Here is a 17,767-nt window from a genome sequence, read left to right as displayed (position 1 = left end):
GAACTCTAATTTTGTGTTGATAAGTCACAAGCAGTGAAAGAATATTAACACTTCATGTGGTGTTTGTAAAAAGGCAAGAAGAGTATCTGGAGAAAAAGAGGAAATTTATGACTTCCCACAGAATCCCAGAATAATTTGCACTGGGAGGGACCTTAAACCTCACCGTGTTCCCACCTCCTGCTGGGGTGCATTGATGTGCAGATGTCTGAATCAACTGAAGACAAGAGCACTTTACATCAGTAGAACAACGAGCAATCTCCACTGCTAACTCACTGCCAGTGGCACTGGGTGTCACTGGGTATTTATTTTGAGCTGTTACTGCTCCTCCACAGTTCAAAATCATGGGTGATAAAGAAATATGTTGGGGTTTCCCTGTCAGTTACCAGGTGGAGCAAATCCTTACAAGTCCATGGACAGAAGGACATAATTTCATACCAGCCCAGTGCCCAGTCTGAATGCCTTATCCAAGGATACTCATGTGATTTATGGCTGTTGCTACCATGGTTTTCTTTCTAACCATGCAGGTTCTCTTTGTTTCTCTCTATCAAGGATGTTATCCATCATTCCCACACACACATGCCATATGCTGTACCAAGCATGATGACCATCCCCACCATGGCTGTCTTCACCGTGGGGCAGTGCTGAGCACGCCGTGGGCTGGGGACCCTTTGCTGTCACCTGGATTAGTGATGGTGGAGGTGAGCCAGCTGGAGAATGGCATGGGAAGAGCACACAGAGCACAGCATGGATGTATGTGGAGATGTATAAAGCCAGTTTGCATCTTGAAATAGGAATAAAATGCGATAAAGCTGTAATTGGGTCATTTGAAATTTGATGTTAATCTTGTGGAAATGTATTTGAAGTGCTGAAATGAAATTAAGGTACAAGAGCGGGTTATGCATGTCAACAACAGGAACAGTCAAGAATGGTTTAAAGGTTCTGTTAATAATTTATCATTCTTTAATTGTGTGGTTGTTGGGTTTAATATAGTAAGTTCTTTGTAAATATGACAGTGAAAATCATTCCTGTTCCCTCTCCCTCCTTGTTGTACTATCTGCTCATTTTGGAGCTTCCCCTGTGAGCATTGCAGTTGGTTCAGAGTGTTTGCCATGCAAAACAAAGCATGAAAAGATAACATTGGGGTACTCTCAGGATTGCCATGTGTTTATATGTTTATATGTATCTATAAAGAATACATGAAAATGGTCCTGTGACTGAAAAGGACAGCCAACCATTGATCAGTATTTTTAGCAAGATCTGAGCATGCTTATGCAAATTACAGTGATAAGTTACCTCAGATTTAAAAGTAAGTTATATAAATGGTTATATAAATGGGTGTCACAATTAAAGCAAATCAAACACACACAGTACTCAGATTTGTATTAATGTGTATAAATACATACATGGATGTATAAATACACAGGTACAGGTAGTTGTTGCTGTACAGAGTCAATGATGTCTGTGGCTTTGTTGGTGTTTAGTTTATTTGCATTTGTCTGCCATTTAGTCAGACACTGCCCATGTCCAGCCTGCTCCTGCTGTACGTGTGGCTGTGGATGTGACACGCAGGGTGAGCAGATGCTCAGTGCAGTGAGGAGTGAGAAGGAACATGAAAGCAAAGGAGTGGTGTTGCTCAGAGTGTTGTGACTTTTGGAGGACAAGTCACAAAATCGGAAATTCCAGAGGGATCCATTGGTTGCAGGTGTGAGTTTGTAACAGGCCAGTGTTACAGGGGTTTGGTGGGTTGTGGGTCCTGCACAGCTGATGTTACAGCAGTGGTATTTATTTGCAGTAATGTCCCTGTTGGAGGGAGAAATGGAATGACAGGGTCAGGGCAAGACTGCAGTCAGTTTGTAAGGGTTTACAGGCCGATTTCCTGGAGTGTATGTGCTCATTTTTAAAGATAATTCCTAGAATTGCAGAGGGCAAAACATAAAGGATGTTTTACTGAGCAGTGCTTGGTAAACACAGGTTTGTACTGCAGCACAGCTGATCCTGGCTGCTGCTCCTCAGCTCCTCAGGGCTTAGGTTTAGCCCAACTTTTGGGATTCCTTCTGCTGTGGGGCTCTCCCAGAAAGGTGGCCTACCTGCTTGGCCACTTGTGGGGTGCTATTCCTGATAGAGATGCTTAAAATCATCAGATCCTTGGGCCAGCAAAGAACGGCTGAAGTTAAATCCAGTCTCATTTGCAGTGCTGCTTGGTGGCACAGTGGGCTGGTGGCTGTCAGGGCTCACTCTGCCATGGACGAGTCTGCCATGGAGTTGGCTCTGTTGGTCTGTTGGGTTTCGATACATCCTGGTTAGAGAGTTGGCAGCATCCACCCTCTTCATCCCTGTGGGTGTGTGATGTATTGTACTGAAACTTGAAACTGAGACCTCATTCTGTAGGGTCTCAAGGAACTGAGCAGTGAGCCCTGGCTGATTTGGGGGGTTCTGAATTCCACCTTTGAATAACAGATTTGTTGCTGGCATGCACAGGTTCTAGTTAGGCCACATAACAGTGTGATGCTGGAAAAGACTTGGGCTGTGCAATAGGTGCAGGTTGCTGCAATCTAGAAACTTCATTTATTTCTGTTTGGTTGATTTATTTTTTTCCAGGGTAGGTGATATTTCTTTTATACAATGTCATCGGTTGGTTTTTGCTGAGGAACAAAAGGCACATGCTAATAGTAGACATTTTTGTAGTAAATAAAGGTGCTTGGGAAGAAGGTGCCCTATGAGTGAAAACACATGAAGTCTGGATTCCAGCACTTCTCTGTGGAGGATGATTTGTGCTGGGTTTGTACAAGGCTGGTCTGACAGTGGGCTGTTCCAGGGGCTGCCTCCTGGAGCTCTCATGGAGCAGTGGTCAACAGCTGAGGTGACACATTGCGTGAGGAAGAAGTGCCGAGACACCAAGATCACAGAATTTTGTTGGTCATACAATAATCCAAGGATTATTTTCCCCGAGACAATTCTCTTTCCTACGCCCTTCTGCACTGGGCAGAATACAGCCTGTGGTTTCTAAAGTGCTCATGAAAATCAGTCCATTCCTGGGATCTTTTATTTCCTGCTGTGCTTGCCTCAGTGCGTGTGAGAGAATGCACTCCATCACTCCATCCCCCAATTATGTGCAGCAGATAAACGAGGATTTATTTGATCAACCCAGCACTAATTCTGTAGAGAAGTTTTGCAGTATGTTTGGAGATAGAAAAGGAGGTTTTTAGGGATCTGGAGAGTTGTCTGTGCAGACTGGGATGAGCTGGGAGCCGGAGGGAGGAAGGGTAAAGGGCAATTTTCTGCATGAGCCCACTTTCCGGTGTATGGCCACAAACCTGACACAGCATTTGCACCTAGGCAGAGCCCCAGGGCAGGACTCCTCTTGCAAGTGCTCTTTGCTCTGTAAAGCTCTTGGTGACCTCAGCAGCATAACTTTGGTGTCCACCCCATATGTGTGTAGATCTCAGCCATGGGGAAGCTCCATGTGAGAGGTTATCCTGCTGACAGAGGCTCTGGTTAGGAGTGTCCTGTGGGGATGACAGGTCTGAGGAGATGGAGCTTGTAAGGTGAGTGTCAGGCTAGTCCGTGGAGCAAACTGGCAACAACCCCCAGTGCTATGGACTCCATCAGGGTGTGGAGCTGCTGCTTTCCTTAGGATGAAGCAGAAAGAGTTTGGGGACGTTGATTAGTGGTGGCACTGGCAATGCTGGGGAATGGTTGGACTCCATGTCCTTCAGATTCTTTTCCAATGTAAATGATTCTGTGATTCTGTCATTCTGCTGGGCCGAGAGTCCTGTGTGGGTCATGGGTGGAGGGGCTGCTCTATTGGTCACAGGGCTGAGTGCCTCAGACTGGGGAGATGAGCTGTGGGGAAGGGCCCCTGCACTGCAGCTGGCCATGGCTGTGCAGGGGGAGCTGGGATGTGTGCTGCCTGCTCACTGGCTTTGTTTCTGAATTCTGTCGAGTGCAGTGTGTCTGCTCAGGTGCATCTGTTTGAAGCTGTGTGGCAGCAGAGCAGAGCTGTGTGGATGGTGTCATGCCGAGTGGGATGGGTGTTGCAGCTCTGCTGCCTCTGTGGTTCTGGCTGACACCTGCATGTCAGTTGAAGATGAAATAGAAACCATACACAGAGAACAGAAGGTGACTGGTGAAAGGAGTGGGAGAGAGGAAGAAAGCAGCAGAGACAAGACATGTGCAGACCAGTTCACTTTTCACACCTGCAGCCTGTTGGCTCAGCCCTTGGGGCGGGAGCTCCTGCAGCACCCTCAGGGGCCGGGCTGGGATGCTCTGGGGTGCTGTGAAGGGCCTGCACAGTGGTATTGTCTGCTTTGTCACCTCCCCTGCTCCCAGGCTGGGATGAGCCCTTTTTGCTCCCTGCAGTAGCAGTATGGCCACCCTTCCTGGTAAAAGTTTTGGATGTGGCCAGATTTCCTTTGTGGACCAGTGCCACTTCTTTCAGTGAAGTTACACAAGGAATAAATGAAACCTAACAGAATGATTTTGAGAGGAGAGATATTTTTGTTCTGTTTGTTTAATGGACTTCTTGACCTTTTGGGTCAAGAACTTGGGACCTTTAATTTGGGCTTGGCAATTTTTTCCTTCAGTTTTGTTTTATTCCTGCTTTTTACCACTCTCTTTCTCTGTTTCCTTCCCTCTTGGCTTATTCCCCATCTGCTTTTGGGAAACCCAGTGCTGAGAAGGAGAACAAACATCAGGGCAGCTGTAATCACACAGGGCTGAGCAGCTTCTCTGCTGAACAGGCTGAGCCCAGTTTTCAGCAGCAGCAGCACCTTGGCACAGTAGTGGGTCCACAGATGTCCTGTGCCCAGCTCAGGTCTTTCACGTGGCAGAGGATGGGGCTGGCACTGCCAGGTTATAGGGCAAGAGATATGTTACTGTGCAAAAAAGGGCATGAGACATTCTCCCCAGTCAGTGGTGAAGGTGTTCACCTCTTCAAGGTGTTGCCTCTGAGGTTATCGAGATGACAAGCATTGCAGTCAACTGGAATTGTGTGATTGATTGTTGGGGTCAGTCTCTAAGTCTTTAATTATTTTAAATTATATGACAGCAAGATTGAATAAAATTTTGAGTTGACATAAAATAATTAGGGGGAAAAGAGTCTCATCTAGCACTTTTCAGCCACGTGTGTTTCATGAGAGAGTCTTCTGCCAGCAGTAGGGATCAGGAGAGTGGGCTTCACTTCTGAAGCAGGGTGTTTTTCCTTGCTCTGTACATTCCCTCAGTGAGAAGAGGTTGTTGGAAAATGTAATTCATTCTAAACTAAGCAGTAATTCTCCTTCAAATTATATCTTAATAAAAAAGATAACATCTTAGGTAGTCTCTGATTTAGGCACACTGCATTTTAAATCTGTCCTAATTATAGTGCTCATCGCTTAACATTCCTTTAATGAAGATCCTCATTTATAAGGACAAGGTTGGCAAATAGGAATTAATGCCATTATAACCCGTGAGTCTCCCGAAGGAAACAAATCAAAAGCTCTGTGAAGGAAATGAAACCTTATTATTTATAGCAAGGCAAAGCACAGAGTCACCAGCTGTACCTTTGTGTATGTGGCTCAGGGGCCTGCAGCAGATGTGCTTTGGAAAGGACAGTGCCCTGCTGCCATGGGCATCTCTCCAGCTGGGACACAGCTTCCCTTGAGGAGCCCTCAGTCCAAGGCTCCTGTCTTGCAAGTGGACTTTGGTTTTGTTTTGGTCTCAGTTTCTGATTCAAGACAGACCTCCTCTCATCAGCCCCAGAAATAACCATAGTGGTTCACCAAGGCCCAGAAATAAGGATGGAAGGAGGACATCCCAGTTGTCTTGGTGGATCTGGAATGTTGTGGTGGATGCACATCTCTGCTGCTGTTGTTTCATCTCATGCTGATATCAGAACTGCTTGGTTTGAAGGAGCATGGTCAGATTGTCTTCGTAGCTGTTGATTTCAACACACACAGGAGATGGATGGTTCCACTGGCTCCTTAAAAACCTTGGTCATCCTGAACAGTGTTTCACTGGTGGAATTCAAGTGATGGCAGTGAGAGTTATGTACCAGCCTAAGAGGCCTTAGAGCAGTGCAGACTTGCAGAGGCCCCTGCAACCCTCACAAATATCTCCTTACTTATTTGGAGGCTCTGAGTCTCTGTGACTCGAGGGAACAGCTGGAGCTGTGTCAGGGAGGGTTAGGGTGGATCTCAGGGCAAGGTTCTTCCCCCAGAGGGTGCTGGCACTGCCCAGGCTCCCCAGGGAATGGGCACAGACCCGAGGCTGCCAGAGCTCCAGGAGCCTTTGGACAGTGCTGCCAGGGATGGACAGGGTGGGATTGTTGGGGGGTCTGGGCAGGGCCAGGGGCTGGACTCCATAATCCTTATGGCTCCTTTGAGCTGAGGATATTCCATGATTTTATGAAGCCTCTGAAAGCTCTCTGTGTGGGCAGCACAGCTCAGCTCTTGCACAGAGCTGGGCATTTTCAAAGCACTGAATGAGTGTTTGTCCATTCTACAACAGCAGCCTCGGGGCCGTGGGACAGGTGTTGGTGGTGCTGCTGCCTGCAGGGGGGAAACTGAGTCAAAAAGCTGAGCTCATTTCCTGGGATGAAAAGCAGTCCAAGCAATCTGATAAGCAGTGAGGATTGTCCCTGTGCCTGCATTCAGGTGTTGCTGAAGCTGCTGGGCTCCTTGCAAGGGACTGCGCAGATGTTGTTCTGTTTGCAAGAGGAAGCCTTTTCCCTTTTCCCTTTTCCCTTTTCCCATCCCTTTCTCTCCACATTTGTGTTTCTGTGAGTGAAGGAGAGGTGATGGGAAATCCTGTCTGTCCAGTACAGCTTGAGTTCTCTCTCATTTAGGCCTTAATTAGAAACGTCCATGCAGGGCACCCTCAGCCCTGTGCCCACACCAGTGCCTGGGTTCCTCCTGCTGTCCTTGGTCTTGGGTCTCCTGCTGGAGTAACACCAACTTGTGTCCCTGTTCTCCTGAATGACTTGTGAGCTCACTGCTTTGCTTTAACCCTAGCTGACAGCAGTCCTCAGCTCTCCAAAATCTCTATTTCGTGAAAACATGTGACTAGATGTGATTAGATGAGACAAATCCTTCTGCTTAGGAAAAGGCTTGTTTGTTTGCTCTGGAGACACTGGAGAGCACACAGGAGAGAGCTCTGGTCAGAGTTTACCCTGTAAAGCCACCAGGACAACCACCCAGAAGACACGAACTCATGGAACAACTCATTTCATTGCTCTCAAAACACCCTCACTCTTTCCCCTTTTCTTCTTTTATTAACTTCTCTTGTGCTCACAGTGTCGGCTGTTGCATTTCTGGATGCTGGGATGGACACTTAACATTGGCCTGGCATCAAAACTCTCCACTGCTGGACAGTGCTGCTTTTTTACAGCACCTATGGCTTTGTCCAGGTGGCAGAGGCTCCTGGAACTGGACAGGTGTCTTCTGTACAAATTACAGAAGTAAGTGAAATTACACCTTGTTAAGGAGGAGTGTTATTGTGCACACTGTGACTGGTGACACACCCAGGAGTACCAGTTGTTAAGGGATAGGGATGAGCTCAGGGTAATCACTAATTGTGACCTGTAAAAATGCTGTGAGTTCTTCTTCTGAGCTTCATAGACCTTTGATGATTTGTCCTCATGAGCTGGGGTGGAGCAGGGCCGGGAAGGGAAGGGAAGGGAAGGGAAGGGAAGGGAAGGGAAGGGAAGGGAAGGGAAGGGAAGGGAAGGGAAGGGAAGGGAAGGGAAGGGAAGGGATGTTAGCCGATTTTTTTTCTTCAGCTCTATTTCTGTTTTCCTAGATTTGATTTTCTTCCCTATCTAAGAGTCTTTTTCTTGTTTATTTTATTTTTCATATTTTTCTATATTGTCTTCTGGTTGATAATGGAGGTGACATGGTTTTGATAGAACAGACACTATGTGGGTAATTTTTCTCCTGAAGCTACTTAAAATGTCACCTCCCTGCAGATGACAACTCAAGGTTGCCAGAAACATTCATGCTATAAAACCAGTTTAGTTTACTCACCTTTTATTAGTGTTGCTTGCATAATAAAAAAATCATTGTTAACTTTATCAGAATATTGAAACTTGAACATCTCTTCACTGTGAACACAGAAGTTCGCAGTGAAGCAATTTCATTTTAAAGTGGCAAAGGGCAGAGTTTCTAATAAAAATGTAATTTGTAGCCTCTGACTGCAAAAGCTTCTAATGTGCTAATTCTCCTTTAAGTCTGTGTAACGTGGGTGAGATATCAGCTTAAACAGCTGCAATATCAAAGCCTTTACTTGTCATTATTATTTTTTCCCTACAACAGTATCAGCGAAATTTAAATACATTTTAATATTATTTCCCTTTTATCTCATTATCAAATTAGTTTTACACTCCCTCAATATGAGTTAAATCACTTAACGACCATTTAAAAATCAACCATTCGGTTGGTTGAAATTGTTCCAACAAAATTCCTGGATGCAGGGCAATTAATCTCTTAGGCCATCTTTGCTGTGTTTGGGCAGAAAGGCTTTTTGAGCTGTGAGAGGTGGTGGTGGCTGCTGCTCCAGCATCCTGCATCTCTGCCCTGCACAGCAGGTGCATCCCCAGTTCCCGCTGGCAGGGCTGCAGCCCCTCAGGCATCAATGGCCATGGCACAGGAAGTGAGGGGCTTTGTGGGGTGTCTGGGAAGGGTTTTCTCTCACAAAAGAATTATCCAGCCCTGGCACAGCTGCCCAGGGCAGTGCTGGAGTCCCCATCCCTGGAGGGATTTAACAGCCCTGTGGATGTGGCCGCTGGGGACATGGGTCAGTGCTGGCCTTGGCAGTGCTGGGAAATGGTTGGACTTAAAGGTCTTTGAGGGCTTTTGCAACCTAAACAATTCTATGGCTCTGTGATTCTGTCCTTCACCAAGCAAAATTTTTTTCCTTCTAACTCAACAGTGCTACTAAGAGCTTTTCTCAGTTCTTCTCTGACAATGGTAATGCACCCAGGTCCTACACTGACACTGTGGGATCCTGCTCCTGAGCTCACTGCCCGGATCCCACACACACTGCCCAGATCCCACACACACTGCCCAGATCCCAGGGACATCACCTGTAATCAAGCACTGGCTGTGATCCCATACCAGCTGCCTTTAGACTCATCATTTTCAAATGCTTGGTTTGAGTCTTTTTGATGTTTCTCTTGAGCAAATGGGGCTGAGAAAAAAGTCTGGAGGGACCAAAGCGAGTGTTCTCATGGGAAAAACCAATAGCTGCAAACCACAGAGTGCCATTTGTGCTGCTCTTCAGGGGCCAAGGGGGAGAACACTGTTCAGTCACTGTAGGTGACTTGGTTTTCTTCAGCTGGAGAAATGCTTTGATTCTAGATTATTGGTGATTAGCACCCTGAGAAAAAAACAGTAAATTGGGTAGGAGATGCTTCAGAACCAGGCTCTGCTTCTACCACAGCTGGCAGTCCCCTTCTGCCTTTTATTCCCAGGTGGAAATGCACAGACCAACCCAAGGGTCAGTCACGGCCCCCTGCTACCCAAATCTTGCTCTGTAAACCCAGCACAGGCAGCAAGGAAACAAGGAAACCAACAAGGAAAACCTTGTTGCTCTGCTGGCAGGAATGGTTGCCTGGGGCTGTCTGGCTTTAACTTTTGGTGGGAATTTGGTTTCCTGCGCCTCTATCCATGTGGAAGCCACCAACAGTCCTGCTGGTGGCAGTGCCTGGAGAGCCCAGCTCTGCTGGGTGAGAGGAGCAGCACAGCCTGGAGTGGGTTGGTATTTTGGTTCCTGATGTCCCGAGGCAGTTCAGCTGGGAGATCCCTTGGACAGTTCCCAGTTTCCCACACAGAGAGGGCAGCAGCTTCTCCCTGGGAGCAGCTGTAAGTGGCCAAACCTTATTCCAAAGCCATGCTGTAGTCGGAAAAGTTGACTGTGTCTTGCAGGGGCCCGCTGGAGTTTGAGGTCAGTTATTTTTACTTCTCTGCGTTGTTCTCTCAGATGTTTCACTCTCTCAGAACAATGACTCCCACCACATTGCAGCCATTGCCCTGTGCCATAGCTGCTCAAACCTCCTCCCATGCCGTGCCAAGGATCTCATCTCCTTACTTTAGCTAAATATAGCATTTTCAAGCTCTTGTAGAGAGCCTAATCCATACCTTTACTGAGCTTAGCCAGCTGAATCCAGTGGCATAAGCGGCTGACACTGCTTTGTAGGTAGAGGAATCCTCTACATTCTCTTACACTTGCCCTAATCTACCAAGGTTTGTTTAATTTTTCTGCTGATAATCTGGTATTTTTCTACTATTTTTTCTGGTATTTTCTACCAATCTGATTTTTTTTCTCTATATATGTACAGGATTCTGAGGACTGGATAGTTGTGATGGTGATTTTTTCTGTTGGCAAACTTCAGTTTTCTGTGCTGGCTTCCCTGGGACACACAATAATTTTGTATTTTTTCAAGTAACTGTTTAATGAAAAAAATTCCAAAATAATGTTTTCTGTTCCCAGTCTGGCTTCACAGAGATGAGAGTGTCTCTGGCTTTAGTTGCAGAGCTTCTGTCACCCTGGGCTCTTTATTTTGAAGGGAGCTGGCTCCCACATTGACAGTTGCAACTGCGGCGCCATACCTACCAAGGTTTCTGGCAGGATCTTATTTTGACACAACAGTTACAATGGTAATAAAAAGGATGTGCTGCTGTATCTTAGCTAGTTTGGCCTTTCCCAGCATGGTTGCAGCCTTGGTTTTGTTGCTGCTGTTCTCCAGCAGCAGGTGTGTCTGTGGTTTGTGATGGTGACGTGTGCCACCGTGGGCCTCGGGGTCAGCAGGGGGTTCAAAACCACCTCTGGCAATGGGGCTCACAGTGCATTTGAGCAGCTGCTCCCCTGCCCCAGGTGCGCTTGTGTTGGCTCTTGGACACCTGTACACCCTGCCAAGGGCACCCAGAACCCTCAGGGAGTGGGTCCAGGGACTCTCATGGGAGGGGTGGGCACAGGACTGTGTGTTATCCTCCTTTATCAGCACCCAGATCATGGCTTTCCTGCTTCTGCACCAGCACCAGGTGCTGCTGATGTGTCTACCCTGTGTGAATTTCTCCCATTGCTGAATGATTTTTGGACACGCTGGTGTCCTGCAGAGCTTGAACAGAGCGAGAATGATCTGAGAGGTTCTGGGAGGTCTTGGTGGAACTGGCTCACTCTGCTGCCTGGCCTTTGGGATGGAGCAGCCATTCTCTGCTCTGCTTCCTCCGTGCCAACACAAGAACCATAAACTCTGAATTCCTGCTCTCGTCAGTGCTCAGCCCTGCTGGGGAATGCCAGGAGACAGAATGTGGCCTTGTGCATGGAGGTGGCACTGTGTGACCCCTGCCCATGCCTTTTCCTTGGCAGAAAAGCACTGTTGTTGTTCTCTGTGAGCTGAGGAGCACTGAGAGGTGCTCTCTGCTGATTCAGAGCACTGGCAGCTGTTCCCTGCTCTCTGCAGAGCACTGGGGAGGCATTTCAGGAGATGAAGTAGAGAAAGCCCAGGAGAGCTCTCGGCACAGTGTGATCCAGCCTTCTTGTGCTGGAGCTTAAGGTCCCTCTGATGCCTCTGGTGGGTGATCTTAGGCTAGCTAAGCTCCCATGGAGCCAAGGCACCAGGGATGGATCCCACAGCACCCCACTGAACCCTTTTCCCTGTGTGGTGCCTTGCAGCCTGGGCTGCTCCTGACACAGGCAGCAGGAGCAGAGTCCCCTTTGCCCTTCCTCCATGGCCAGGACAGTGCCATGCTGCACTTGGATTCTTTGGCTGCCTGTTTGGCACTTGGACTGTGCAGCAGCTTCTTGTCTTGGGTGCTTCGATGCTTAGCTGTGTGCCTGGCTCCTCCCCAGCCTGTGCTCCCACAGGATTGTCCATGGGTGTGCCCAGGGCTGCTGCTGGTGTGTCCCATCCAAACCCACCTCGGGGGCATCCTGGCACAGCCAGGAGTGCTGAGCTGGGTGTCTGCTCCACCTCCTCATCTTCCTACATTGCAGCAGAGGTGGGACCTGTGGAAGTTGTGCACATGGTATCCCTTCCCAAGATCCCTCTGGTACTTCACAGCTGCCCACACATATTTTGTGAAGGTGTGTTTTGTTAATTGGGTTTATGTGGGATGGTACTGGGAGAACTGTGTAGGTGCAAAATAGTCTCCTTGGGAAAAAAAAAAATCTGTGGGTCTGTCTGTCACATTTTCATGAGTTCCACAGTGGGCTACTGAGTGGGCTTCTGGCTGGCCGCTTTTGGAAGCCCTCAGGATATAGTCTACAAAAAGCCAGTCTGTACCAGTGTACAGGGCCCCAAAGCTGATACAAGCTTGTCAGTGCAGCTGCATGGCAAACACATGGGGCTATATTCATTAATGGTATGCTTGAGCATAGTCGGGCTAATGTCAGATTTACCTTCTTGTGTTCCAGCTGTGTTGGGGTGGAAGAAGAAGAGGCACCAGACATTGACATCTATCATTGTCCAAATTGTGAGAAAACCCACGGAAAGTCGACCTGTAAGTACCCCTGTGCAGCCAGTCCCTGACATGCAGCAGGGTGGGGATGTTTGAACAACAGGAGCTTTTTGTTTTGGTCATTACAAAAGGCACACCTCGGTATCATGTGCTGTAAATATTGGAATTCAAACCAGAAGGTGAAGAAAGATGTTAGTGGGAGGAAGCTGCAGGTTGGATCACGGAGCTTTTGCTGCAGCCTTAGGCACGTGTGTGAGCTCATGCAGGCACTTACCTGGAAAACTGCAGTCCCCAGCCCCACAAAAAACCTGAGTGTCCTTCCTTGGTTGAACTGTGCCCACACTCAGTAATGTGGGCTAGAAAAACCCTGTGGAGGCAGCTAAGTGCTAATACAGGGAGTTTTGGAACCTACATGGAGTTTTCTGTCTGCAGATGAGAAGAGTAAGAAGCAGTTTGTTGTGCTTGGCCTGGATATAGAATTGCAGCAATTTCAGTGTCAGTCAAAATTGTAGGATACACTGAGGGTGCCAATTCTTGCATTTCTTTCATAGGAAAAGGATTCTCCTGAGCAAAAGTGACAGTTGATCTCAGTGGGTGTTTTGTCTGGGAAGGAATCGTGGGATGTGTTTGCTTTGGTCAGATTAATTCACAAATTCTTTCTATTATACAATGGAGAAAAAAAAAAAGAAACCAATCCCTGTGAAAGATGAAATGCTTTGCTTGAAAACCAGTTATTATAAATAAGCAACAGTGCCAGGGAGGATCCTGCTGCTCTGCAACCTGAGGGCATACTGCAGAGGAAGAGCACCGTGCTCATCTGCTGGAGCTGAGGGAATCCTGATGACCTTTTATTTAGTGTGAAATAAGGGATGACTGGAAAGTGACTCCTGTTGTGTTAAAATTCAGATTTTTTAACCCAAGCAATTATTTCTGTATTGCCTTAATTGTTAAAGTTTAAGAAATTTCTAGTGGGAATGGGGTGGAGTCTGAAGTGTTTGCTTTGTGGGCAAAAAATAGAATTGTATTTCCACTGGGATTTTTTAAAAATCAAATGTGAACTGGAAACCTGAATGACCTGAAGGTGCTCCTGTCTCCCAGAGGGTCCAACTGAGAAGCTGGCAAAATCCCCGTTGGGGGGCTGGTTCTGAAGGACTTAACAAAATCAGGATGTCCCTACAAAATGTTGTGGTTTGAAAGGATCAGCCTTTCTAGTGTTTTGTTTTCCTGGTTACACAAATAACCACAAATCATTTTGAAGTGAATGATTTGGGATTGGAGGGGGGGTGATTGCAGGCACTCCCAGACTGTTCCTAACCCAGGAGGGAAGAGGCAGCACAGGACCTCCACCCTCTGACTCTGTCAGTGCACAACACTGAGATGGGTCTGATACTTTGATTTCTTTCACTTAAAAAAAAAAAAAATTATGAAAGGCACCTGCTTTCAGGGCAAGGGGAAAAACCCATTAGAAGCAGCAAAAGCCTATAATCAGGAATTGAATATCAGTTCTATAAAAACTAGGGTGCATCATCCTGGAATTAAGACATGGCAGTTTTGATAAAAAGATTGCAAGTTTAATATACCAGTTATGATGAGGAGAGTTGAATTGACAACAACATTCTGATGCTTTTTAAAAGGTTTCTGTCTATCCAGTTATTTTTATCCAAATAAAAATCCACTGATGTGTCCCAGAGCATTCAACCCAGCAGAAAGTGCTGCTGGAGCAGAGTTCCAGCCCTTGCCATGGGCTCAGACACCTCCCACTGCCCCAGGCTGCTCCAAGCCCTGTCCAGCCTGGCCTTGGGCATTGCCAGGGATCCAGGGGCAGCCCCAGCTGCTCTGGGCACCCTGTGCCAGAGCCTGCCCACCCTCACAGGGAACAATTTCTTCTCCATATCTCATCCATCCCTGCCCTCTGGCAGTGGAAGTCATTCTCTGTGTCCTGTCCCTCCATCCCTTGTCCCCAGTCCCTCTCCAGCTCTCCTGGAGCCCGTTCAGTTCCTGCAAGGGGCTCTGAGCTCTCCCTGGATCCTTTTCCTCTCCACATGAGCACCCCCAGCTCTCCCAGCCTGGCAGAGGGACTCCCCAGAGCAGAGGGGCTCCAGCCCTGGAGCAGCTCCAGAGCCTCCTCTGGATCTCTCCAGCAGCTCCATGTCCTTCTGATGTTTCAGCCTGCAGATCTGGGGCAGCTCTGCAGCTGGGGTTTCAGAAGGTGTCCCTTGACCCTCTTCCCTCTGGGGATGCAGCATGGGGGGAATACAGGCCACATCCATTCTGTAGGACAGCATGGACACTTCCTTTTCTCTCTTTGAATACAGCATAGGCAGTTTAATGACATGCAACACCAATCATCAAAGAAGTGAAGTGCAAGAATTTTATTTAAATATAAATCATTGCTATCCTTACCTTGAGTTTTGGTGACAAGGTCACAAGCTGCATAGTAATTTTCCCTGCTAACGTGTAGAGTCGTGGATTCTGTGGAAAAAGGAGGCTGTTCTACTCTAGCCCATCCTTGCAGGGTACACCAGGCCAGGGGAGTTAGAAGCTGGAAGAAGTGAAGGAGGGAGCGGCTTGGCTGGTGAATTCCATCTGCTGGAATTTGCATGGAGGATATCCTGCTGCAGGGCTTGGGCACTGCTGGGAGATCTCTTCCTTTGCTTATTAACTGCTCCAGAATCTGTTCAGACCCGTTATCCAGCACTATCAGCTCTGTAAAGGAGTAGGAGTTGTTCCAGCAGCAGTAGTTCATGGTAGGATTTAATTATTGTGAGATTAGCAAAGGGAAGCACAGACACCAATTGTCTGTTATGCAACTTGTCTGGATTTAAAAATATACATGTATTTCTGGAGCTCGCCTTCTACCAGATATGTTTTCCAGATGTCAAATTTAAAAATCATTTTCCTCTCCTTACATTTTTCCACATTACCACTGTGGCCAGTGGCTGCTCTCAGAAGATTGCTTCCTGTCACATGGCATTTTAAGCCATTCCTGCTGAATGAAATGTGTAGGGACTTCTCTTTGGGAAAAATCATCCATATTCATCCAACATTTTCTGACATCATTTCAAGAAAATGTAAGGGCTTCATTTGGGCAGGCTTGGCTCATTTTCATAGCACTATTTGAAATGCTGGGTTTGATTGCTGCCTCATTTGCCACAGTGAAAATCAGGAGAAATCCTTTGGAATCAGTGGAGTTACAGAGCTGCAAGTGAGCCAAAGGCTGTGGCTGGCTTTAAGTACTTACAACCTTTGGTGTTGATCAGTAGAGAGCTCACAGGGTGCTCCTGGGTATCCCTGCTCTAGGGAAGCACCCTGGTCATGGCTAGAACAAGATGGGCTTTAAAGTCAAACAGTCATTTAGGCTGGAAGAAACTCCAAGATCACTTAGTCCAACCTGTGACTGATCACCAGCTTGTTAAGACCAGAGCACTGAGTGCCATGTCCTGCAGTTCCATGACTGCAGGGACTCCACCCCTCCCTGGGCAGCCCCATCCCATGCTTGACCACCCTTTCATTCTTTCCAAGAATTCAAGTTGATGATCCCTTCTACACAAATAGCTTTGAAATAATGTATGTATACCTGTGAATTACTCATTTTGAGATAGAATTTTTGTAAAAATTTATTCCCTTGTTTCCAGTGTTGGACTTCCAAGGTTAAATCTGGACCAGAAAGATCTGCAGAAAAAGAAATCTGTGATACATTACAAAAAGTAGCTTTTCTGGCCCAAGCTGGGACCTGTTGCACATGAGAATGAGCCTTTAGTCCTTACTGTGGTGTTCATGGCAAAGACAAAATATCGAAAGTGTGGCTGAAAATGGCCAAGGGTCAAGTGTTTGAAGCAGTGTAATGGACTCCAGCTGCTGTCCAGGAGACAGCCCCTCCTGGGGAATGCTCTGGGGAGAGAATCCAGGCTGCCTCTGCAGGAGGGCTGGATGGGAGAGCTGGATGGGGAGAGGTGCATGGGGAGAGGGATGGAGAGAGGTGGATGGGAAGAGGTGGATGGGAGAGGTGGATGGGAAGAGGTGGATGGGAGAGCTGGATGGGAGAGCTGGATGGGGAGAGGAGGATGGGGAGAGGTGGATGGGAGAGGGATGGGGAGAGGTGGATGGGAGAGGTGGATGGGAGAGGTGGATGGGAAGAGGTGGATGGGAAGAGGTGGATGGGAAGAGGTGGATGGGAGAGCTGGGTGGCAGAGCTGGATGGGGAGAGGAGGATGGCAGAGCTGGATGGGAGAGGTGGATGGCAGAGCTGGATGGGAGAGGTGGATGGGAAGAGGTGGATGGGAGAGCTGGATGGCAGAGCTGGATGGGGAGAGGTGGATGGGGAGGTTCATGGGAAAGTTGGGCACCTGCCAGCTCTTGGTGCCGAGGCAAAGAGCTCCCCAGAGGTTGTGGGAGCGTTGCAGTGGATTTGTTAATTCAGCACTGATCTGTCGCCTTCATTTCCCGACGCTCTGTGCTATCTGGTGTGTAATAAAGGAACGTGCTTAAGCTCTTTAATTTTCCTGTGGCAAGTGACACCTCTTTCCCTGGGACTTGTACTCAGAGTGCAATCAGCACACTCATGGTGTGGATTCGGATGTGCTGAGAGGGGGAGGGGGCAGAGGTTGGGAAGGGAGGGAGAGGAGGAAGGTTTGTCATTCAAGCCAGGCTTGTTTCCTTTGTTACCAGGAGCATTGAATTAATACACTAAGCCTGAGAGTCATTAAGATAAAGAACTAGCAGCTTTAATGAATATCTCCAGCTAGGCTGGAGCCTGCATGGAACTAATAAACCCAACATGCTTTGTGCAAAACCTGGGATGGACTCCCTGGGAGATGTCTTTCCTTGAGTTGTTCCAGGGCTGTGGTTGGGAAAGCAAAATTTGCTCTTTCCAAATTTCATGTATTATATCTCTAGCCTTCAGATTCCTTTCTTAATGGAAAAGTGTATGGATCTGTGTCTGTGCAAAGAGTGAGGAGTGGGTGCCATCTGCGAGGTGTCTGCTGCCTTCCCTCACTGTTTTAATAAGAGGTCTGGACTTGGGGTGAAATACTGAGTTTCTTGATGTAAAACAAGGGTGGGAAATGAAAGTATGTGACATATGAAAATTTTATTAACAGAGGCTTTAAATGATACAAATGAGGAAAAACCCGGTTTCCTACCAAAGTGAGTTTCTCTGCACTCACTGTGGAAGCAGGAACAGCTGAGGGAGATAGTGCTGAATCAGGGAAAAAGCAGGACCAGTTTTTCTTGCTTTGTGTTATCTGGCTGTCAGAGGCAGGGCAAAACCACACTGAAACCTCACTGGCTCACGTGTGCTCATTCCTGCTGGCCCTTTATCCCTCCCTTAAGGA

The 17,767-nt window shown here is 47.5% G+C and overlaps 1 protein-coding gene across 2 annotated transcripts in view; it reads left to right on the top strand.

Moving 5' to 3' along the window:
• The window catches only part of PHF2 (PHD finger protein 2), a 53,328-nt gene that overhangs the window by 10,335 nt on the left and 25,226 nt on the right, over positions 1-17,767 (top strand). For both annotated transcript variants that reach the window (XM_036391103.2, XM_036391102.2), the window contains exon 2: positions 12,391-12,476. In XM_036391103.2, coding sequence (XP_036246996.1) covers positions 12,391-12,476 — 86 coding nt within the window. The remainder of the gene's footprint in view (positions 1-12,390; positions 12,477-17,767) is intronic.

The sequence above is a fragment of the Molothrus ater genome, chromosome 11, assembly GCF_012460135.2.
Source record: "Molothrus ater isolate BHLD 08-10-18 breed brown headed cowbird chromosome 11, BPBGC_Mater_1.1, whole genome shotgun sequence".
Taxonomy (NCBI): domain Eukaryota; kingdom Metazoa; phylum Chordata; class Aves; order Passeriformes; family Icteridae; genus Molothrus; species Molothrus ater.
Note: the sequence above shows the minus strand (reverse complement) of the source record. Positions and strands in the feature narration are given on the sequence as shown.